At 31.5% G+C, this 24,568-nt stretch overlaps 2 protein-coding genes across 4 annotated transcripts in view; both read right to left on the bottom strand.

The window, feature by feature from the left end:
• The window catches only part of AdamTS-A (ADAM metallopeptidase with thrombospondin type 1 motif A), a 367,686-nt gene that overhangs the window by 175,616 nt on the left and 167,502 nt on the right, over nt 1-24,568 (bottom strand). The gene's annotated exons all lie outside the window — the stretch shown is intronic.
• LOC143194348 (uncharacterized) overlaps nt 1-24,568 on the bottom strand; it is a 57,499-nt gene that overhangs the window by 7,806 nt on the left and 25,125 nt on the right. The window contains exon 2 of the mRNA XM_076401054.1: nt 8,157-8,217. Within this exon, the coding sequence (XP_076257169.1) occupies nt 8,157-8,217 (61 nt within the window). The remainder of the gene's footprint in view (nt 1-8,156; nt 8,218-24,568) is intronic.

Here is a 24,568-nt window from a genome sequence, read left to right as displayed (position 1 = left end):
GACAATACCATTTTACGGAAGAGTCCTGAATTTTGATTTATGAAAATCCTTATGCTCCCAGAACTTTTAATATTATAAATCACGTACTTATATTTTGTATTTTTTAACTATATATGTATCAAATTGAATCAATTAATTTTTTTTCTAATATGATTTATTTGGAAAATTGCTGGAAAATCTATAACCACGATAAGGGATAAGTTATTTTGAGTATAGATCACAACAGAGCAAACAAAACATATAGGTCAAGTTTAGAATCAAATAGATGAAGCTCTTTTAAATGAGCCAGATGCATCAGACTGTGTAGAAAGATTATGAGAAAAGAAAATATAAGGTACATTAGATTCAATATATCATGTGTAAAAAAAGGCCGCACTAGACCTGCAGAATATACCGTGATTACTGACCAAAAGCGATAGTACCATCTAGTTGAGGTTAATTATATTTAAGACATTTCCTAAATATAACAAAAAAAATACTGAATTTTAAGTTAGATACCTTATAAAAATATTAAGTAACGATAAAAATAATATAACCCGGATTGCTTGGCGCACTGTTAAAGGCGACAGGACGAATCCAGGAGGCCTCGAATCCTGCTGAAACATGTGTAATTATCCGGAGGCAAATGGTAAGGTAATTAACCAGGCTGGGTAAGACCGGATGTCTTCTGGGATGATCTCCAAAGCTGGTTACGTCGATAGACTTAATGCTGAGGACCGTGGTTAGGCGCCCACATTAAACTGTAGGTTCAGTCCAGATAAACCCTCGTTGGTGAAAGAAGAGTTTAAAATAAACAAAAAATAATAATAATATAATGCTTAAAATAAATAAGAACGAATATGGAGCTGAATAAGAATTTGTAATAATTTATGTTAATTCAAGATGTAAAATAAATACCAAATATGAATATGTGCCACCTGAAAAATCAAAATATTTTTTCGCCAAATACATGACTATAAAAATATATGATTATTTTTAGTGTTGGGAACTATCGATTGTTTAGTAATTGACTACTTTCTACTATGGACTATTTCAGTCGCTATTTTTGGTTCGACTGATTTTACTAGTTTTTACCAGTGACTATCTCAGTCCCTATTTTTGGTCCGACTGATTTTGTTACTATTTGCTATCGACTGTTTCGGCCGTACTTATTCAGCGTTACTATTTTTGGTTCTACTAGTTTCATTCGACTGATTTTTCACGTTTTGGCTCTGTCGTCCTAGCCGCGATCTTGATAAAAACCCAATTTATGCTTACATAGATTTATATGTAGTAACATATATGTAGATTTATGATTTTTTTGGTAGTGTGCTTGTAAGTAACAATATATTGTATATTAATATTATAGCATTTTGGTACATTTTTCAAGATTGCTAATGAAATAGGGTAAAAAGATTAAAATTGGGAATGATACAATAAAACATTTATGGGGTATTATTCCATTCCATAGAACAATTCCATTTTTTACAGATCCATAGGACATTCAAATATAAAAGTAATTCTACTTCGTTTAAAATTAAATTATAAATTGCATCTTATGTATTATTATTACAAAAGTATTCAGTAATTCTTTTTTCCTTTTCTTTTTTAAAGTCAGATCGTGAAGGAATTTACACCTCCGTCTCGCTTATACTACCGTTGGAAAATATAACTACATATAAAATTAACTGCACCAAGCAATTATCTCCGTCCTTTCCTCATTCACAATTTATAAAACAGAGGATTCGTACATTTTCATTTGAAACCATGAATTAAAAAAAAAGCCGAACCGTGCAATTGACTGAAACTAATAATTATTAGTTTTTTTGATTATCGACTGTTTTGCGACTATCGACTGTTTCGACTGTTTTCAGTCGATAGTTCCCAACGCTCCCAGGACTCATTGCAAACTCTGTTTATTCATACTTGGATGGTAGGTCCTCTCAGGTGAGGATCGATGACGCAGTTTCCTCTCGTAAACAAATCTCCGCAGGAGTCCCGCAAGGCTCTCCATTAGCCCCAGCCCGATTCAACCTTTATATGGCTGACTTCCCGCTCTGCTAATTATCTCACATAGCATTTTATGCAGATGATACTGTCCCGACGCAATACGCAATAGACTTCAAGTACAACTGAATCAAGCGATAGCGTGATACAAATTCTGGCGGCTTCAGATTAACCCGAGCAAAACTCAGGCTATTCTGTTCCACCGTAAGAAGGAGTTTCGCGCCTATCGCCTCCAAATCGATAAAGTCCCTATCCCGTGGCTCCAGAAGGTCTCATACCTCGGTCTCCAGTTCGACCGCAGATTCCAATGGACTGCCCAAATCCAACACGCCATTTGCAAAGGAAATGGTGTATACAGCCTATTAATTCCTCTACTCTGCAGAAAAAGCAAACTCCCAATCCCACAGAAAGCGTTCCAATGCAAAAAAGTCCGTACGTTACTCAGACCCCCATGGTTTATGAGGAACGTCAATACACACCTCGAATCAGGCATCCCGTTTGTGAAAAATTTCATAAACATGCTCAGTGTGAGGTTCTCCATAGGAACCTTAGAACACGATAACACCTTAATAAAATCCCTACCCGTCCACAAATCCCGGTAGTAAACAAACTACGACAGTCCCAGTTGTAACCTAGGGTCTCTTTCGCCCGCAAAACAATCATATCCCGAACCCGAAGCGACATCAGCCGAAGACCATTTGGTTCTAGCTGGTCATTCTAATAAACGAAAAAAAAACTCTGTTTATTCCTGATTTGTACTTTTTAATTCAATAAGTTAATGGCAGTAGAAACTAATAAAACAATAAATTTATAGAATATTTCGAACACAAGAACTATTTTTAAAAACGGGCTGCTGATTTAGATTCCACAATTTGCCTTATACAATATTGAATTATTCTGTTACTCAAGTCTTGAGTACAGTAAATATTTTACAAAATCCTCCCTCGTATATGCAATTAAATTAAGTTAAACAAACCAATAAATCATCGATAATAGTCAATATTACAAAATGCTACATGTAAATCTTCTTTCTTAAAATTACAAACATTCTTTACAGTTAACCGCCATAAAACTATAACAAAGATCGCATTGTATACGCACTGGACATAATTGATGTATCTTTTAAAATCCACCGTCAAAGGAATAGTCCAGGATATTAATAAAAAGTCCGGCTTTATTTCTGAATATTATTTACGGAAATACAAGCGAACCGATTGATGTATTCTTCCTTCATTGTGGCGGTTTCTTTCGCAACTATTATGCTGTATATAGTTACTGCGGATTTTCGTTTGTTTTGATTTTTATTTCATGTGTTACTTATCAATAAATAAAAATGAGTTTGGATTTAGCAAAAATATGTAGATTATTCGAATGAAAAGAAAAATGTGGGCAGTACTGATTGATACAAATGAATGTTTAAATATCCATTAAATATCTGAATTCATATAACGACACCAAGGGAGCTTCTACGGTGATTTCTCTGCAAATATCTAAAGAAAATTATAATTTGAGGAGCATAATGGATAGAAATTAAAAGAAATATCGAATTTTAAATATGACTGAATAAAAAAATGTTCAAAATATATCGATATTTTTCTGTACGCCCAATATCTCTAAAAGGTAATGATGCCAACATCCTTAAATTTACTTCAATCATTATGAAAAAGATCTTTATAACAGGTCATAATAAAAATCAATTGCAATTGATGAAAAGGCTTTCCTAAAAAATTAGGAGATGGTGAGTTCAAATACTATACTTATTTAAAATTTTTAATATGTTAATCTGCTGCAGTATCGTATAAAAAATGATGTGTTAAAATGTGTTTAATTTTGATTTCTTAATTTTTAATTATGTGAGCTTTTTGGGTTTGTTTTAAAACTTTTTAAATGATTTTTCAGTCTAATCGTTGTACCTGCAAAGCAGAACCAAAGTAAGGAAAAACAGGCATCAATGAAAAAATGTAGCATACAGGGAATGATATGTAAAAGGAAGCAGAGAAATTGAGTAAGTATGCATCAAATAAAATATAATTATATTACAATAGAAATATTATAATATTAAATAACAATATTTAATTGCGCTATTATTCATTATACATTAATGTATTATATTATATTGACGTTTCAAAGAATCCCGGTAAACATACTAATGTGGTTGAAAAGTTCCCGACCTACCATAATAAAACACAGTTTTTGCAAATTTTTTTTTATTCAACATAATTCTCTTCAAGGGTGATACACTGATTATAGCGATCCTCCAACTTTTCGATACCATTTTCGTCGTACGATTTGTCCTTTGCTTCAAAAGAAGCATCAGTTTCGGCGGTCACCTTTTCATTCGACGAAAATTTCTTCCCAGTGAACATTCCTTTGAGATCTGAGAACAGAAAATAGTCGCTGGGGACCAGATCTGGAGAATACCGTGGATGAGGAAGCAATTCGAAGCCTAATTCATGGATTTTTTCCATCATTTTCACTGACTTGTGACACGGTTCATTGTCTTGGTGAAGCAGCACTATCTTTTCCTCCAAATGCGTCCTTTAATGGTCCAATAACGCTATGATGGTCCTTCCTTTTTTAAAGTAGACAATGAAAATTATTCCATGCGCGTTCCAAAATATAGACGCCATAAGCTTTCCAGCCGACTGTTACGTTTCCCTACGCTTTGGAGCGGGTTCATCGTGTGCAGTCCACTCGGATAACTGTCGGTTGAACTACGGAGTGAAATGATGGCACCATGTTTCATCCATTGTCACATATCGACGCAAATACTCGGATTTATTACGCTTTATCAGATGATGTTTGAAGATCAAACACTGCTCCTAATTATCAACTCGTCGTTGTTTTTGGTCAAAAGTGAGCTCGCGCGACACCCACTTTGCACAGAGCTCTTTCATACCCAAATATTCGTAAATGATATGATGTACACATTCAGTTGACATCTTTAGAGTGTCTGCTATTTCATTCAATTTCAATTTACGGTCATTCAAAATCATTTTGTGAATTTTTTAAATGTTTTTGTCAGTAACAATCTCTTTTGGGCATTCACTGCGTTCACCGTCTTCGGTGCTCATTTCACCACGTCTAAACTTAGCATACCAATCCTTGATGGTTAATTTCCCTGGGGAAGTATCCATAAACTCGGCATCAAGCCATGTTTTTCCTTCAAGTGTATTTTTCCCTTAAAAAGCAATATTTTATAAACACGCGAAATTCCTTTTTATCCATTGTTTTCACAATAACAAAAGTTGCTTCACTCAAAATGCTATAATTGACAAACTAATGATCCGACAGCTGTCAAATTTATATGCGCATCTTGTAAGGGTTAGGGCTAACTAACATATGGATTTAATTCTAATAGCGCCAGCTATGTGTTGGGCCGAGGACTTTCAACTAACCTGTTACTACAAATAAGGTTCTAGGATATATATCATTCACTCGATTTTTAAGAAACTGGTCGTTAGAACGATAACTTGAAAAACCTTTTTATATCATTTCAATGGTTTTACTCTTCAAAGAAAAAATATCTTTCTATAAAAATATTTTATCTATTTTAACTTCGCGCCAAAACATTGGCTGATATAATATGACGTCAATATAGAATTCAAAAACATTCAAAATTATTTATTTTGCGTAACTACGAATTCTAGAGTGCATATGTGGTGTGTGGTCTTGTACAAACACAGATAAAGCAATCCGAACAAAACAAAATGACGTTTTCATCGTGGATTTGTTGAAAAAATGTCAATATAAAATCAATATATCTACATATTTTCCGAATATCGAAAAGGTTACCTACAAATCTGACCCCTAATCATCCATCACTGAACACTGACGTAATGCTCTCGATTGGTGTGAATCACAGCGGATTGTTTAATTCTCTGGTTATATTTTATCAAATAATTTATCAAACTCAACCCAAATATGAAAATAAATCTAATTTTATAGTTCCATCAATAGGATTTAGTTAGAAAAATAAAATCCTTTTTTGATTGTTGAACACTGACACCATCCCAATACTAGAAACTTTCTGTATTGGTGCTTGTGACTATTTTGAAGTGATTAGAAAGTATCTCTTTCTTCTTTAAATGGAATATAATATTATATAAAATCAAAATTTACAAATTTACACAAACGAGGCTTTTTGAATAAACCTGTGGAGCATTTAATAGTGGTTATTAAAATGTAATAGAAACATTTTGGATCTCAATAAATCACACCATAATTCAGAAAAAGGCTTTCTTCTGAATAATAAACTAACTAATGTCAATGTGAACAAAAATATTCGAAATATATAAAAAATGGTGTAAAAAACAGTATAGTTTGAGTTAACTACGAAGTAATTCAGAAAATGTAAAGTTAAGGAGGTTTAAGCTAAGACATGTTGACTTTGGAGGTTTATCAAATGTGGACTGTTATTTTTATCAATAAAATTTAAGATATTCTTTGGATCCCAGTACACTACTCTCAGCGTTTGGAAGGTGGCTCGCCAAAATCGCCAAATCAAAAAAAAGGCATCTAAACCTATCTCACTGTTACCAATAATATCTAAGGTATTTGAAAAACTCCTGTTGAAAAAAACAAAGCCGATTATAGAGAGAAAAATCCTAATACCCACACATCAGTCCATACCACACACCAGTCCGTTAAAAAGTTCCATAGAATAACACATGTACTTGAAAAAGCCTATGAAGGTATGTTCAGCTATATTATTAAATGTAGCGCAAGCCTTCGATAAGGTATAGCATCACGGTCTTGTTCGTAAGCTACAGAAAATGTTATAGAAACAACAGCCTCAACTATTGAAATCTTACATTAAGTCAGAATGTTTAGAGTCACACAATAGGAAGCGTACTATACAATAAAACAATTTAAAGCAGGTGTACCACAATTAAGTATATTGGGACCAATTCTTTTTCCACTATAAACATGATCACAAATGAAAAATATGACGATGTCTACATTTACTGATGATAATGCGATTCTTGCTGTCGGATACAATAACGAAGAAACCACACAAAAATTACAACAGACAAGTGACAATATAAATAATTCGACACAAACCTGGAAATTAAAAATGAACTAAAGTAAATTTGTGCATGTGTAATTCACGCTTAATCAGACCACAGAAGTAAAAAGATCAATAAATAATGCTATAATTCCCTATAGGAGCAACTCTAATTATCTCGAAATGAATCTTGACGCGAAACTTTGCTGGAAGGAACATGGAAATAAGAGAAGAACTTAAAGAGAGAGGAGGAAGAGTTTCAAATATAGGAAAATCTTTTGATTAATTGATAGAAAATCACAATAATCAATACATAATAAATTTATATTATACAGACAAATATTGAAACCTATATGGATATACTAAATGAGATTATGGAGATGTTCTGTGAAAATTAATATAAATATAATACAAATTTTCCTTAACCATGCTTTGAGAGATACCATGAGTGCACTCAGATATTACAGGAGTGATTACTTACCCTGAGACCTTCAGATACCGACTGTCACTCAGGAAATCAAGAAAATCGCAAGAAAATTTGAGTAGAAACTCAAAAACAGAACAACAATTCAAAACATTCAAGCCATTTGATCTTGTGAAGAGTATTTAATAGAAAACCAGCAGTATTTATACATGAACATTGTTACAGCAGAGATTACAATAGGGCAGACGAGTCTTCTTAGATATATACCTAAAGCTATAGTAAAAACAAATTGTAGGTTACTCGCAACGACTAGTAAGTAACACTGCAAGAAATTTAAAAAAATGACATACGATTATAACCTCGGGCATGAAAGAGTCTCTATGGGTAATAGTGAATATGCCTTAATAAGAAGATGTTTAACAATTTTATTACATGATAATCAAAACCTAACCATGATGAAAAAAAAAACTTTTATGTTTCAATCGCCATCCGGTTCTAAATTAGCTAACCGAAATCATCATCAGGACGATACCACTTATTTGAAGAAAAAAATAACAGCACTGAACATTAATAACATATCTCGTTTCATTTCACATGACTCATATTTCCTACCGGACAGTTAATCTTAACTGTTAATCTCTTTAATACACATATAATTAAGTATTTTTTAGGATTAATAATAACTCGAAACGTTATTTAAAAAAAAATTACGCGTATCATTATGTACTGCCTACTTACATAAACCGCGAACAATCACCATCATTTCCGTCTGACGCTACGTACGTGTGATGATAATTACCTGAAACAGAATAACAAGGAAAATCATTAAAAGGTGCGAAAATCCTTCAAATGTGAGATTAACATTTAAAGAGGTGAAAATTATACGAGCGGGATTGATCGGTGTACGAATATGGTCAAAATAATAAGCTAAGAATAATTGAAATTTCCAAATATTATTCGCCCCAAGGATAAGATTAAAGCCGTCGAGTTAAATGTACTTACGGTACATTGTCACTTTTACTTTTCGTACTTTCATTTTATTTTCGGACATAAATCAAAATGATGTAAATTATTACAAAAAGCCGGCTTGGTTTCGCAGTGGTAAAGGCGGTAGGACGGTCCTCCTACTGTTGCGATAGCCGCTGGTTCGAATCCTGCTGGGGCATGATGGTAAATTTACGTTTGTGATTGATTAAAATTTGTGATTGTTCTAGGCAAGTGTAAAATCCGACGAAGAAAATGATCCCAGTCACGCCAGTAACCAGGCTGGGTAAGACCGGATGTCTTCTGGGATAATTTCTGAAGTTGGCCCCTATTTGGTTACAGGAGACCTTAAAATATATAAAAAAAAATTAACAATAAAATTTGGCTATTAATTTTAAATTACAAAACAGAGAAATATAAAAAGGGAACTTAAATTGGCATACTCGTAACCATGACTTGCGCGTTCGAATCACTAGGGGGCTGGAGATAAAAAGATTACGAATTTCTTTTTGTGCATTTGAAATTTTGTGACATCTTTGTAACAAGTTATAATTTTTTCTATTTTTGTGTATAATTTTAAGAAATTTGTTGATATGACGTTTCTGTTGCAGCATTTAAATGCAAAATCATAATAATACTGTTGTTTTTCAGGAGGTGAAGGTTCACCTAAAATTATTCATTTCCCAAAGGATTCTGGTCTAGCGCAGAAACGGTTTTTAAAAGAAAATTATGATAGCATCAGGAGACCTAATATGACCTCCTATATGAAGTTTTCGAACAGGAAGAGAATTATTATTTTTATTTCAGACTGACCAGAAGATTATGGACCAAATATGGAATATCATTGCTTAGCTAAGATGCATTTCCTTATTATCTTTTTAGAATCTACATAGATAATTGAATTGAAGTACATAATATGTATATATTCATCAAATCCTTAACCTATCGAGAAGGAAAACATAGCTACAAGTTAAATATCGAAACCAGCCGTTGCTCAGTCCATATTTGAATCTTCAGAAAGAATTAGAACTAGAAGTACAAATAAAATATATTTTTCAAAGAAGGTAAATTCGAAAGATTAAAAACTGAAAATTATAACACATTTATCCGCAGATGCTTTTGAATCACACGAATATGTGCCTTCAATTTCATGTTGATAAGAACCAAATAGTATAACGCTAAAAAGGCGTAAGAACAAAATTTATGTATGGCAATTTAGGAAGCAAAAATTGGTGTATATTTGAGTATGATCTCTCTAGTTTGTTATATTTTCGAAAAATATTTAATGGTACTAAGAAACTCTCTATAGACTTTTAATTTGTGGGCAAAACTTTTGTAAAAACAATAATAATTAGGTGTTCCTTCTTCTGGAGGATGAAAAAAATTAATTCAATTGTTAATAAAAGGACAAGAATGGAAATTTTTGCACGGCTACATATAATACAGATAGTGTCCAGTTATGAAGCCAAAGGAATTAAAATTGTAACATTTAGTTACTATATTCAGTAAATTTAAATTTTGTGTTTTTAAGTATATTTTGGAAAATTCTTCTTTAATTTATAGTTTTAATTTTAAAATATTTAAGGCATTAACAATGTACAATTAGAAAATAAGTTATTACCAGATTAGATATTGTTTTTTGATATATTTTGAAAATATTTAATACAATCAATTTGACAAACAAACTACTGTAAAACTAAAAAGGTTCAAATTACGTGTACATACATACATACAATTATGGATTCTGTTTTTTTTTTTAATTTTAACAGTTTTGCTGAAAGGAAAAGTGTATTGTACCAAAAAATCTTGATAATCATAAAAACTTAATAGACTGAAAACTTAATAATTAATAATAGATTAAGTTACTATAATAATGGATTAAACTAGATAAAAATATATGATATAATCAGAAATGTATCAGTTACAGATAGTCTGGTAAGGTATAATTGAGCACACAATTTGATGCACAAGAAATCAAATTATTGATAATATTAGCTTTTAATCTAACCATGATGGGACGTATTTCAATTAATATTTTTCTTTTTTTGAGAACCTATGATAATCTGGTAAAACAAGAATATAACCTTAAATTTTTGTGATGAGTGGTTTTGTGAACTAATGTTTCAATGTCAAAAAACAAAAGTATTTTTATCTTATAACTCCCAATGAAAAATGAATTCATTACAACAAAATACATGATAAAATTATATTTCTAATTAATTTTCTTAAGTTTTTAGAAACTCTTAAACTTCTTAAGATCTCTATATTCAAATATTACTTTTGATCTAATTACAGAATGTCCTGATCAATGTCACATAATGTTATGGTAGAAGATTGTAGCCATGGAGATTACTCTTTATAGCAAATTTCTAAAAATTTACATAATGTTCTACAAATAATATTAATGTTCATAATATTAATAATTTAAGTAATTTTAAATAATGTTCTATTACAAACAAAGCGCTATGAATTATTTTAATCACTTAATAAGCACTATGTTTCAAGACTTGAATTGATCCAAGAAAAAATGAAGAAGACATACAAGACTATTCAATTTGGTAAATACGGTCATTAGTTTATTTAAATAAATACCATTATGTATAATGGTGTATTATCCTCATGAAATATTCACCAGTTTTCTTTTAATTTTAACTGTATAGAAAAGTTGAGGGTGATTAAGAAAATATTTTGTTTAATATTCATCAACTTATATAAAATACAGTAATAACAAAAATATCGAAAAAGGATTTATATTCAAGTTAAACAAACTTACTTATTTATTTGATCATATATTATAAGATGTCATGTATAATTAATAAATATTCTTTAAAGTAACGTCAAATTGAAATTTCATAAGAAAATGCAAATATAATTTAAAATAAAATTGTATCCGTTGTTTTTATAAAGATTTGGGGCGCCTCAGATAAAAATAACTGCTCCTATCGTGCACAAAAATCTAACGTACTAAGCACACTACACGCTTTTTCCGTAAATTTAATAGAAATCAAATAAAAACTATGTTAAATACAATAAGAAGATAATCGATCATGAGGAGAGAATTGCAGTTTTAGGTAGTAATAACATTAAAAACATTCTTCGAAAACCTACATAATATATTTTCGATTTTACATAATATATAATTTATTTTTCGAGAGGAATGAAGTCATCCCGATCTACTGGGTGTCTCAGTATTTGAATACTGAGCCAATTTTTGTTAAGAAAGAAAAATAATAGTTTGCAATTTGACGTAAGATATTGTTATAGAAATTTTTTAAAAATTTTATAGAAACTGAATTATTTAAGGCACTATATTACGTCGGAATTTTTCAATTATTCTAATTCCAGCTTTTTTTTAATTATATTTTAAGATTTTTTTTTAACTCAACAAAGTTTATCTGGATTGAACCTACTGCCTACCGTGGCTTCTGAACCAATGTCCTCGGTATTATGTTTACTGATTGGTCAGTGAACAACTTAGAGAACATCCCTGAAGTTGTACGATCTTACCCAGCCTGGTTAATGGCGTGATTGGGTTGGTTATTCTTTGTCGGATTTTATACTGTTTTTTATACTGTACAATCACAAATATAAAGAGCATGTATGCGTTTCGGAATTCGAAATCGCAACTATCCCAGCACTAGATAGACGACCATAATCTGCTGAAGAAAAGATATCAATCCACATGGCAGATTTTTTAAATAGAAATGTATTATAATTTCTCAAGTTATGATGCATATTAAGATAAAAAAAAACAGCAGGTAGTACCATGTGCTATTCAAGTTAACTGGCTGGCTATAATTTAATATTTTCCTAGTCAATTTTTGCGTTAAAGTGAGTCAAATAATCAAAGTCTTACTAAGCAAAACATTATCGATTAAATATCCATAGAGACTCCTGAAACATACTTATAAGCTAGCAACATCATGAATCGAACAATTATTTCTTTCATTTTCAATGTCAAAATTAGTTCGAGAAGGAATTTTACATCTCTGTCTGGTTAGATCATAGTTTGAAACACATTTGTAAGAGTGCATTCCTGTGAAGTACCTAAAAGTGGTGATGAACTGACTGATTTTTCGAATAAGAACTATTTTATGACGATACAGACATAGACACAGCGGGACGACAATCCAAAGAACTACATTGCTGTCTGAGTATCTGAATAGGGAAACAGTCTAAATCAAAATTGATTGTTTAGATAATAATTTTAAGATATAAGGAACCTCCAACTTCATCCCAACAAAATCAATTTGTAGTTATAAATATGACCTATCAAAGCGAATGGGACAATTCTTAATAATTTTACAATTGAACCACCCTGTCACCTTTACCACTGCGCCAAACAAGCCTGCTATTTTCACTCTAAATTTATTATTTTATTTGCATTGTCGTGAATATTATTTTTGTACTATTGCAAAAATTCGTATTGACAAACTGCTGATTCTGATGAAAGCATTTTCACAAATCTTTATATATGCAAATTCGTATTTATAAAAAAGATATAATATATACTAAATTTTAGTAAATTAGTATTTTCTTATACTCACTTTTATTGGCCTTGCAAAGAAGGGCTTATACCCCAGTAATTATTAATATAAGGATTGATTTATATCGACGCTTAACTTGGATAAAACATATATTAAAAAAGCAACATTAAGTAAACAACTTGTGCCAAAATAAAACCAGATGTATTAGCATATAGGGCGTAAATCTAAATTATCCTTAGATAACAAAATATTGTTGTATAAGTAATTTTTAAGCTTGTTTGGACGTATAGCATCGAATTGTAAGGCAAGAGGTTTCGAGCTAAAGCGTCTTCGTTCAATATTTTGTCTGCAGTATCCTCATTGACAATTATACACTGAATGCTCTCACCAAACTATTAAATGTGTGCTATATCAGTGAAACGTTTACTACTATCCGATCTAATAATAGAGACATCGAATAGTCCTTAGAATAACATAGAATAGTACTATTCTAGTCCCCGGCCTACCACAGTAAAACATATTATTTTGACAAAATTAGTTTTTTTTATTCAACATAATTCCCTTCAAGGGTGATAGACTGATTATAGCGACCCTCCAACTTTTCGATCCCATTTTTGTAGTACGATTTACCCTTTGTTTTACTCGATACGGTACGATTTACTTAGTTTCGGCGATCACCTCTTCACTTGACGAAAATTTCTTCCCAGCGAGCATTATTTTGAGATCTGAGAACAGGAAATAGTCGCTGGGGCCAGATCTGGAGAATACGGTAGATGAGGAAGCAATTGGAAGCCCGATTAATGGATTTTTGATCATTTGCACTGACTTGTGACACGGTGCATTGTCTTGGTGAAGCAGCACTTATTTTTTCTGCAAAGGCGATTTCGTCCTTCAAACGGCTCAATCACGCTATGTAATAGTTGCTGTTGATGTTGTCTGTTGTCCTTCCTTTTTCGAGGTAGTCAATCAATGAAAATTACTCCCCGTGTATCCCAAAATACAGACGTTATAACCTTGCCAGCCGACTGTTGCGTTTTCCCACGCTTTGGAGCGGATTCATTATGTGCAGTCCACTCGGATGAGTGTCGATTGGACTTCAGAGTGAAATAATGGATCCATGTTTCATCCATTATCACATATCGATGCAAAAACTCGGGTTTATTATCATCTTCAAACACTGCTCCGAATCATCCGAACTCGTCGTTGTTTCTTGGATCATCAATTGCCCATTAGGCAGATTGTTAAATGATGCGATAATAGTAAATTTTCTAAAGTTTATTCATATCGACAGGTCAATACAAATTTAGTACAAAGTATCGACAAATCTTAGCCATATTTATATAATATGAACATAGCCATATTTATATAATATGAACATGGATAGAACGCAATACAAAATAAATGTTTAAAAAACTTTATTAAAAATTGTAATCTTTTTAATAACAATATTATTGTGTGAATTTGGGATACTCTATAGTGTTTTGTCTGATTGAAAAAACAGAGTTTATATTGATAAAATTCAAAATTATCTTCGGAAAAAAGTGGTACAATAACACATAAGATTTTATTTAATGAAGTAGTACGGAAACAGTTTATAAGCCAATATACAAAAAAAGACTAAAATCGCGAAATTGGAAATACAGTTTTTTACACCAATAACATCGCGCTGTAGTGTTAGATTGGACAGCACATCGCAAAAAGAAATTTATTGAATCGCTATTAATCTTGGCTGTATGATTTTGCCCATCTTTTTATAGAACGTAGAGTGTAACGACTCGTTGGTATTTTTTTATAGAAAATCTAGCCGTCTATCGAAGTCAGTGTCTATTGAGTTATGTAAAACTTGAAATGTTTTTTTTATTTTACTCGTTCTCGATAATAAATACCGTAATTCGTCGTGAACTTGGTTGGTCTTTTTAATCACGCATCTGATTGTTTGAGTGCGTGTAATTGATGGATTAAATCGTCTTCTGTGTTGTCTGTTTGTTGGATACACCAGACTTAGTTTACGCTTTTAGTTTCAAAATGGATCTGTCTTGTCTTCAACAAACTTGGTTCAGCGTTTCTTCAACATCACTATTGCTTCCCACAAGTAAAAAACCTTGAAAGTTGTGAAGAGAATGATCTTCTCAACTGAAGAAGAATATAAAGGAAATCAGTTATTGCTATTAGTTTTTAGCACTGATGTGTAATGATGATTTCTGGTATGTAGTGAAAAAGATAACTTTATGGAATCAGCCCAAAGTCAGCTGCAAAAAGCACTTGCAAATATGATTTTGATCGGAATTCAAGAAATGCGGGATCTCCAATTCTTTATTTATAATCCTTATAACTTGGGCCATCTTACTCATCTTTGCTCGTTTATAGTGGACTCCGAACCGCGGTCGTCGACATTAAGCCTATCGACTGACCAACTTAAGAGATCATCCCAAAGGACATCCGGTCTTACCCAGCCTGACTACTGGGATGACTGGGATAATTTTCGCTGGCGAATTTTACATTTATGCCGAAGGACAATCACAAACATAAATTTACGACCATCCCCCAGAGCAAAATTCGAACCTGCGACCATCGCAACAGCAGGGGACCTCCCTGTCGCCTTTACTACTGCGCCAACCAAGCCCGCTATTGCACTCTATAATTTTATTATTGTATTTGCATTTTCGGGAATATTATTTTTGAACTATTGCAAATATTCGTACTAACAAACTGCTGGAGAGTAACAAACATGTAACATAGACACAAAACAGTCTCATTATTATTATTTAAAACATTTTCACAAATTGATATATACACAAATCCATATTTATAAAAAATATATAATATATACTAAATTTTAGAAAATAATAAATTGATTTTGTAATAGATAATAAGTAAAATACAGCTGTATATTATTCAGTTTTATTTCCAACTCGTAAGAAATTATAAGGATATAATTTAAATAATTGCTTTATAATAAATTGGTATACTCATTTATTTTTAATTGATATTCTATTTTAATATATAACTAAAAACATATATTCATATAAACTAAAAAACGCGTTAAGTTTGTTTTAAAGACTAGAAAAATCTTCCGATATTCTTTAGCATTTCAAAAGTTATGATAATAACTTAACTTTATTACTTATATCAGTAAAACGACTGAAACTGGTTGAACCATAAAAAAACTAAAGCGAAAATGTATCTTATTTATATTTGCAATGAAGCTTTATAGAGAGTGATGAAACGATTCATTAGAATATTTTAATAACATAACAAACAACCAATAACGTGACATATCAATTTCAATTATAACCCAACGCATAAGTAAACAACACATTTTACGTAATTTTTTAAGAGCGTAAACATTAAGGACCTTGGAAGGTCGTACCGCTATAAACATCCTCTAATTATTCGGCCAGAAGCACCTGCTCATATTTATTGTTCAAACACGAGACGCATCACCTTTTTCTGTTATATAAATAAACTAAAAGCAGTTTGTTAATTTTGAATAATAGGAATTGAGTATTAATAACAAATGTGTATTAATTAACTGACTAGCTCATTTGATTTTATATGTTTGGTGTTTTATAATATTGATATGAAAATACTTGTCCACTAAAATAAAATTATACTTAAAATCAGAGCACATATGTCATATAAATTGTAGTTTGGTATATTTAAAAATAAGTTCAGAAAAATAAGGTCAGAAATGTTTAAGTTATAATAGGTTGTTCCAAGCAACAAGTAGTAGTAAGAAATGTTGAATTATGTAAGGTCTGCATAAAATAAATAAAACCTTGATGTAATTTTTTTTTATTTAACTGATAAAAAGCATTTTTGATAAATATAGTAAAATAATACAATAATATTTGAATTCTATATCCTAATTTCTTCAATTAATTTAAGAAATCTATAAATGATAAATATGGATTGCTTATAGACCAGTACAACAAAGCTAATTTAAATTATATAGATGTTGTTATGTGAAATTATCAATTTAAAGAGCATTTTTAATCTTGAATACAAAGAATATACCGGAAGGTCGAAAGTGTATGAAAACCATACCAACATAAAAGAAACAATAGCAGCAAATAGTTTTCATGTTACAAAATTTACAATTCGGCTTATATGAGTAAATGCAAAGATACACGCACCTTGCTATGTATACAGTGAAGACCTGTATCGAAACCAAGAGTCAAAGAAGAAGAAGAAAGGTTCGCCGATAAACTCGAAGTCAGACTACATCTACAAGAACTCCCAGAGGATCTTTAAATCATTGAATAATCAGTTTCTTTATCATCTGTTGAATTGCTCAGATAGTCATTTATGGATCTGTTTTTCATTTCCAGTATTTCCCTTTTCAGTCTTAGTGGGGTTATATTGTTTAAATTATTTTTAATTTCAGGTATTCTGTTTTGTTGCCATTTTTTGGTAATTTTCGTTTTTTAGCTATTATTTCCTTCACTTCTTTTGGGTAATTAATTCCCTTAATTGTATTCTTAATTTCTGGAATATTATTCCAAGCATCTTGTTGAATATCCACTACGAATTTTTCTGCTTCAAAATTTAATTGTTCGGTTATCTTGAGGGGTACATTTTGTTGACTTCGTTTGTTCAATTCTACAGCAAATCCTTCCCAGTCTGTCCTCTTTTTTGTTGACGTTGGGTTTCTTTGTACTATTATTTAATACTAACATGTTTTCTAATTTAAGAAATCTATAAATGATAAATATGGATTACTTATAGACCAGTACAGCAATGCTAATTTAAATTATATAGAAGCTGTTGTGTGAAATCACCAAGACAGTCGGACTGCTACCTCCAAAAACTCCCAGAGGTTCTGCAACTACTGGGTGAACAACACAACGTTGGCAGAACAAAGAGGAGCAAATACTAACAGAGTCAAATCTAATAGTATATAATAGTATAGTAATCTAACCTCTTAAAACTGTCTTCATGGGTCTGACAAATCGGCCCACAATAAAACGCTAAAGCTGTTCGATATTGGGTCAATTCTTATTGGATTAAGATTCCATAAGGTTTTGATCTATATCAATAATTAATTAACATTAGTAGCTCGAATAAATCATTAATCATTAATTTATTTTTATTTTCGCACCCTCAATACTCACATACACATGCTGGAAATACGTTGATACCTTATATAAAACATTGGATCAAAAAATATCTTGGTTCATCACGAGTTTCTCCAGTTTTGATACCGACGATCTTCTAGTCATATTCCGGTCGATAATCCCTGACACAATTACGAATAGTTACATTGTATTGCAAAAACTAAACCGACTATTATAACTAATCGTGTGTTAAACTGTGTTTCAGGGACGTTTATCCGTTATTGGTAGGTTAAATATCGTTCATTGTTTAAACCAACTAACAGCCGGCGAAAAAGCAATCTGTTTATCGAACATTATCGGAAAACTGCAAAAGAAATCTAATTTAAATCGACCTTGAGGAGAACGTGCCAAAAATAATCTAAAATAATCGGAAAAGTAGCAACGGTTGGCCGAAATTCAACTAGTCGGTCTGTGCCAGCACCGTCAGATAAGTAGGATTTATCCACTTTAAAGTTCGTTTATCAGCTTTAAAGACTAATACCATGCTCTATAAATTGTTCAAACTAACTCGAATAAATTTAAATTTCATTGGTGTATTACTTTGAAAATAAAAAATCGACGGATTAATTCTTCATGTGATGATGTCTCGATTTTCGTTCTAAGATTTCATCACAAAAATTACTATATTGGACTTTTCTATTACTGTTCTCATCTCGTTATGATCTATCCAAAATAACAGTGAACTCGCGTCATCACGATGTCGAATGTTTTGCCTACTAGAGTTAGTAAACTCGTTCTAGAATCAGGCACTGTTTCTCTCTTATTTTATTCTAGTTAAAAAGAGATACAATTCTACCTGACGCTTTCGAATATGTAACCGAATCAGTCTATAAAAATCGAGTTTATAAATCGTCCGTTCGCTTACTTTAATAAATTTCAAATAACTGTTTAATACATTTGTGATTACTCTGATTGAAATTACTGAATCCAATAAATAGTCAGTCAAGAACAAATTGCTTCTCTTCAGTTACTTCGAACAAGAATAAGATAATTGAGGCCTCCTGTTACCAGTAAAATGCGTAAAGGTAAGTATTGATTATTAAGTATTAAGTTGTTGGGGTTTTATTGGAAATATTATTTAACGTGTTGCAGCTGCACTGAATGTTACTACGGGCGCTGCGACTAAAATCCCTTAAAAAATGTAAAACAATGTTGAATTCATAGGAAAGAAAGCGTCCACATATCAAGCGGGTCTAAAATAAATCGTATTAACATTTTTAGGGTTTATGTGACCGTTTTGTATTGACGATATAAAATATTAAGCAAGTACAAATAAATAAAAGGTATCGGCGCTGGGTTTACCTGTAGACGAAGCTTGGGTCGATGGTGGCACGTCTGAACTGAGTCCTAGTCAAACACTGAAATGATCGAGAGTACCCTTAATATCATCCCAGATAAACGTCTCGGGGTTGCGAGATAATCGTTATCATTTCATAGTTGGCGCTGCTAGTACCCCGCCCGTGTTCAAAATTTCGGATTATATTTCTGAGTATTTTGTAGACAGTTATTCCACGCTGTCAAATTCGACATACCTCAAGGTCGCTACACATTATTTAACATTATTTTTGTTTCATTATTTTATTTACACTAGAACAAACATTTACAAATTTTATTGGAGAGATTATACGTCGCATTCTCCTTAATCTGCCTCTATGCTTCTTTCCTGACCTAACAGTATTACTGGGAATCTTAATATTTATCATATTGATATTGATTAGTTTTTAATCTCCCGCTAATTTCGTACCTTTCGGGTTCGGTTAACATTCCATTAGTAATATTTATAAAAGCTCCGTATTGTGATAGAGAACAAGACATCTAATATAAATATGTGAACTTTTTTATCAGTTTAAGTAATACAGTGTGTTCAGTGGGAAACTTTTGTGTAAAAATCTATTGCAGAAAATCTTATCAAAATGTTCATCATTTCAGCAGGTTTTATTTTTTGTATAAAATATACTCCAATTGTCTTTCATCTCGTTTAACACGAAAGTCATACACATATTCTGTAGAAACATCCACTTATCAATTTTGTAAAGGTAGAAATGAATTTTATTTTTATAATTAAGCGAAGTTACATTGAAAACGACTTGAATCTGCAATAATTGAAATGAATTAAAAGTAGGTACAGATCCAGTGTTGACTCTGATCTGTAGTGTACGAATCAAAATTTTTAAAGTATGCTTTAAACCAGTTGACCAAGTTCCCTTCCCACTACCCCACATTAAACACTACCGCGCATTCCAAATTTTAAAATAAAAACTTTCCCAATGCACACCCTGTACCATAACTTCAATGTGCAACTAAGTTAAACCCTCACTCATCTTAGATGTCATAGTAATGTTAAATGTCATTGATTTTTCTTTCATATGCCTAATTATGATGATAATAGTAGGTTTATATCCATTACACTACTATTAACAAATCTAACATAGATATCCTCCAGAAGTTCCAGAATAAAGTGTTGCGAGTCATCATCGATGCCCCATATTACGTGTGCAACAAACTGATTCAACGTGATAAACCCATAGAACCCATAACGAGTGTGATTCGGAGTGTTAGTGCGAAATACTCTGAAAGACTATTAGTGCATCCCAATGCACTCGCCAAACAGTGCACATTTAAGCGCGATGACAGTGAAGTGCATGGGCTCAAACGCAAAGAGCTTTACGAACTGATTAATAGACACATATATTGAAGTTTAATAATTTCTAGAATAAGCTAGAATAGTTTTTAGAATAAGTTAGGATAGACTTTAAAATAAGTTAGAATAGCATCTAGAATAAGATTTAGATTATAAGTTGTACAGTAGATCACTTACTGAAGCGATCTGCTACATGTTAGAATAGTTATATTATACAACATAATAATAATCATATAATACTTTTTTCCGACGAGCAGATTGTTGACGTTCTAGGAGATTAATAAAAAAATCAATTACATAATAAAAAAACCAATATTAATATTAATATTGCTCTAATAGAGGATTTTTCATTTTTTTCAAGCTCATTCGAAACAATTTCACTTGCGATGTATAGCTCGAAGCACTGCCTTATTGAAAAGATATGCCTTTATTCCAGTTTAGTTAAACAACATACTTTTCAGGGTGATTTTTCAAATTGCTAATTCTAATTTTGTTTCTTATATCGCCAGATATGATATTTCCATTGGTTCAAGTGTAGGGAATTATTGAATAATTTGCAAATAACAATAAATGTCAGGAATTAAATAGAATAAAGGTAAATGAGATACAATAGAAATAAATTAATTGAATTTTTAAAAAAAATTAATATGTTTATTTGGCGACTTCAAATATTCACTTATTTTTAACAAAGTAATAAATCACAACAGAAGCAAAAGAAATTTTGTTGCTTTAATAAAGTTTTAATGAATTGACTAAGCGAATTATTTTCGGCTGTTTCATGCCAAAATCCGGATGATCGTGTATCTATAAAAGTGAGAGCTTTTATTACCGTGATAACTAGCGTAGGATTTCGAGACCATTATATCGGTGTTTTACAACTATCCGAAAAGTGAATACTATTACTAGTGTAAATATTAATAATTCGTCCTTGTCACGGACGTTGTCACACATAAATTTAAAAATTACAGCAACCAGTGTTAAAGGTTTACACACGCTGGTCAAAGAATCGTAGTTATTTGAATTATTCTAATGGGTTTATTATTATTTGCATTTACTTATTCCAAATTAATGTTGAGGCATTGTAATAAATGAATTTATATTCACAGCTATATTATGAAAAATTATTTGCAGTGGTATTATACACTATTACATTCTCTTATTATTTCCGGAAGTATTGTTCACCAATATATTTATATAATTATTTTGTAAGTATATATATAAGTATATTAGTATATATATATATATATATATATATATATATATATATATATATACACTTATTACGTATATATTACGCTTGATCATCTTCAAACACTGCTCCGAATCATCAACTCGTCGTTATTTTTTATCAAAGGCGAGCTCGCGCGGCGTCCACTTTGCACAGAGCTTTCTCACACCTAAATATTCGTGAATGATATAATGTACACGTTCAGTTGATATCAAAGTGTCTGCTATTTCATTCAATTTCAATTTACGGTCATTCAAAGTAATTTTGTAGATTTTTTTAATGTTTTCGTGGACAACAACCTCTTTTGGGCGTCCCCTGCATTCACCGTCTACAGTACTCATTTCACCACGGTGACGTGGTGAATGAATCGGTGATTGGTGTAGTGCATACCAATCTTTGATGGTTGATTTTCCTAGGACAGTGTCCGGAAACTCGGCATCACGCCAAGTTTTTGCTTCCACTCTATTTTTTCCTTCAAAAGCAATATTTTATTAACACGCGAAATTTTTATCCATTTTTTCACAATAACAAAAGTTGCTTTACTCAAAACGCTATAATTCACAAAATAAATATCCGACAGCTGTCAAATTTATACACACCCTTGAGGGTTAGATCTAACTAAAAGACATATGGATTTAATTCTAGTAGCGTCATCTAATAATTTCCTTCTTCCAAGTTAAACGTTAATTATGAATAATAAGCAATGGGTAATCCGTAAGGCCAAAGTCACAATATAAATAGTCTATGATCAAATTATCCCTTTCAAATTGATTGAAATCATTACATAAATCTTGTCTTATACAATATAAAATATATGCAGAAATAGATGTGTGTCGAACTTTATTCGATTAACTAACTAATTTCAGTATTTCAACCATAAATATCAATCAGAACCATAAATTTATTTAATTGGCTATAAAGAGAGTTTCGGTCACCGCAATACCAATGCTCTATATTATTATATAAAGATATGTATATTAACCAAATAACAACCGAACCTTGGAAATCATGTGCGCATTTATTACCACCATAAAATAGCGTAATATATTAAGAACGAATAGTAAAATATATAAATTATAGCCGTTTATATAACATGCATTATGTATGAATGTGTGTTATATAAATATTTTCAACAAACTAATGCATGCTTTACCAACAATTTTAATTTTATAGTATTTTGTGTAACGTATTTATCAACAAAAGAACAATAATGCACTTGAAAATAATCAAAATTCTCTATAAAATATAAGCTGCCCTTTATAGTGACACTTCCGTTAGTGTTAATACTTAGCTTTAGAGGGCAAAAATGAAACGGATTTTTCGCTATGCCTCAAATCCCTATATGCCAAAAAACATCCTATAAATGGCTAATAGACCTGTCTTTATGCGTTGATTAATAGGTCTTTGGATACATGCACTGAGCAGACTGTTAAACATGGTGGTAGAATTGTGATGGTTTGAGGAGAGTAATAATTTAGAAAAAGTAATTATAAAGAAGGCTATCTGAAAATACTTCAAGAAATGCGATCCTTCAGGAGTGAATCTAATTGGATGATGCTTCGTTTTTCAACAAGACAACACCCTTAACATTCCTTAATATTATGTCAGACGTTTCTAGTAAAAGAAAGGGGTAAAAATGAATAGCAGAATTTTTGTAAATAATCATATGACCATCACAATTGCCCGAACTCTCTCCTGTGGAATTTGTATGGCATAAACTTCATAGAAAAGTGGAGAATCAAAGTCCATCGTTTTGAGAATAAGTGAACTAATAAATAAACAAATTTTAAGGCCAACTGATGCAACGAAATATTCTCTCTGGAGAGTAACAAAAACAAATTAGAAACCTCAACAACATAATCCACCCATTAAAATTGGCAACAATACCTGGGCTAGGAAGGGTAAAGATAAAACGGAAGTTTTCTCTAAATATTTAAAAACAGTATGTAATCCGTGCCCGTCTGAAATATTCGTAACAAAAGAAAGAAAATAACATAGTTGACTATCTTAACAATCCATTTCAAAGGGATCTGCCATGCAAGAAATTTACTGTTATGAAAGTAAAACAAACAATTCATAAAAAAATCAATTCAAAAAAAAGCTCCTGATTTTGACATAACTGGAAGAAGGTCTAGTTTTAAAAGAACTGTCAGGAAAGTCCATCAAATTAATAACATTCATATTTAATGCTATGTTAAGACTTAATTACTTTCCTAGCACTTAGAAAGTGGCTCAAATTATTATGATTCTTAAACCTGGGAAAAAATCAGAAAAGATCTCCTCTTATCGTCCTATAAGCCTGTTACCTATGATCTCTAAACTATTCGAAATACCATACATTCAGAGACTCGAAATAATAGAAGAGGAGTCAAATATTATTCCAGACCATGGATTTGGCTTCTGTAATAAATACGGAAGAATAGAACAAATACATAGATTAATCAACAAAAACTTAAACGATAAGAAATATTGTGACAAAAATATATTGACAAGGTGTGGCATACTGGACTGCATGTTAAATTAAAAAATCTTTTACCCCATACGCACTTTCACCTACTGAAATCGTACCTACACCCAATATATTCGGGTGTTCCACAGGGCAGTGTTCTTGGCCCATTGTTATATCTATTGTATACAGCTGACCTACCGACCTCAAGAAACACTACTGTTACAACATATGCTGACGATACAGC

Source organism: Rhynchophorus ferrugineus, unplaced genomic scaffold, assembly GCF_030347505.1.
Source record: "Rhynchophorus ferrugineus isolate W39M unplaced genomic scaffold, kcgeb_rfMv2 rfM3, whole genome shotgun sequence".
NCBI classification, from domain to species: Eukaryota; Metazoa; Arthropoda; class Insecta; order Coleoptera; family Curculionidae; genus Rhynchophorus; species Rhynchophorus ferrugineus.
This window is presented reverse-complemented; position numbering and strand designations above follow the sequence as displayed.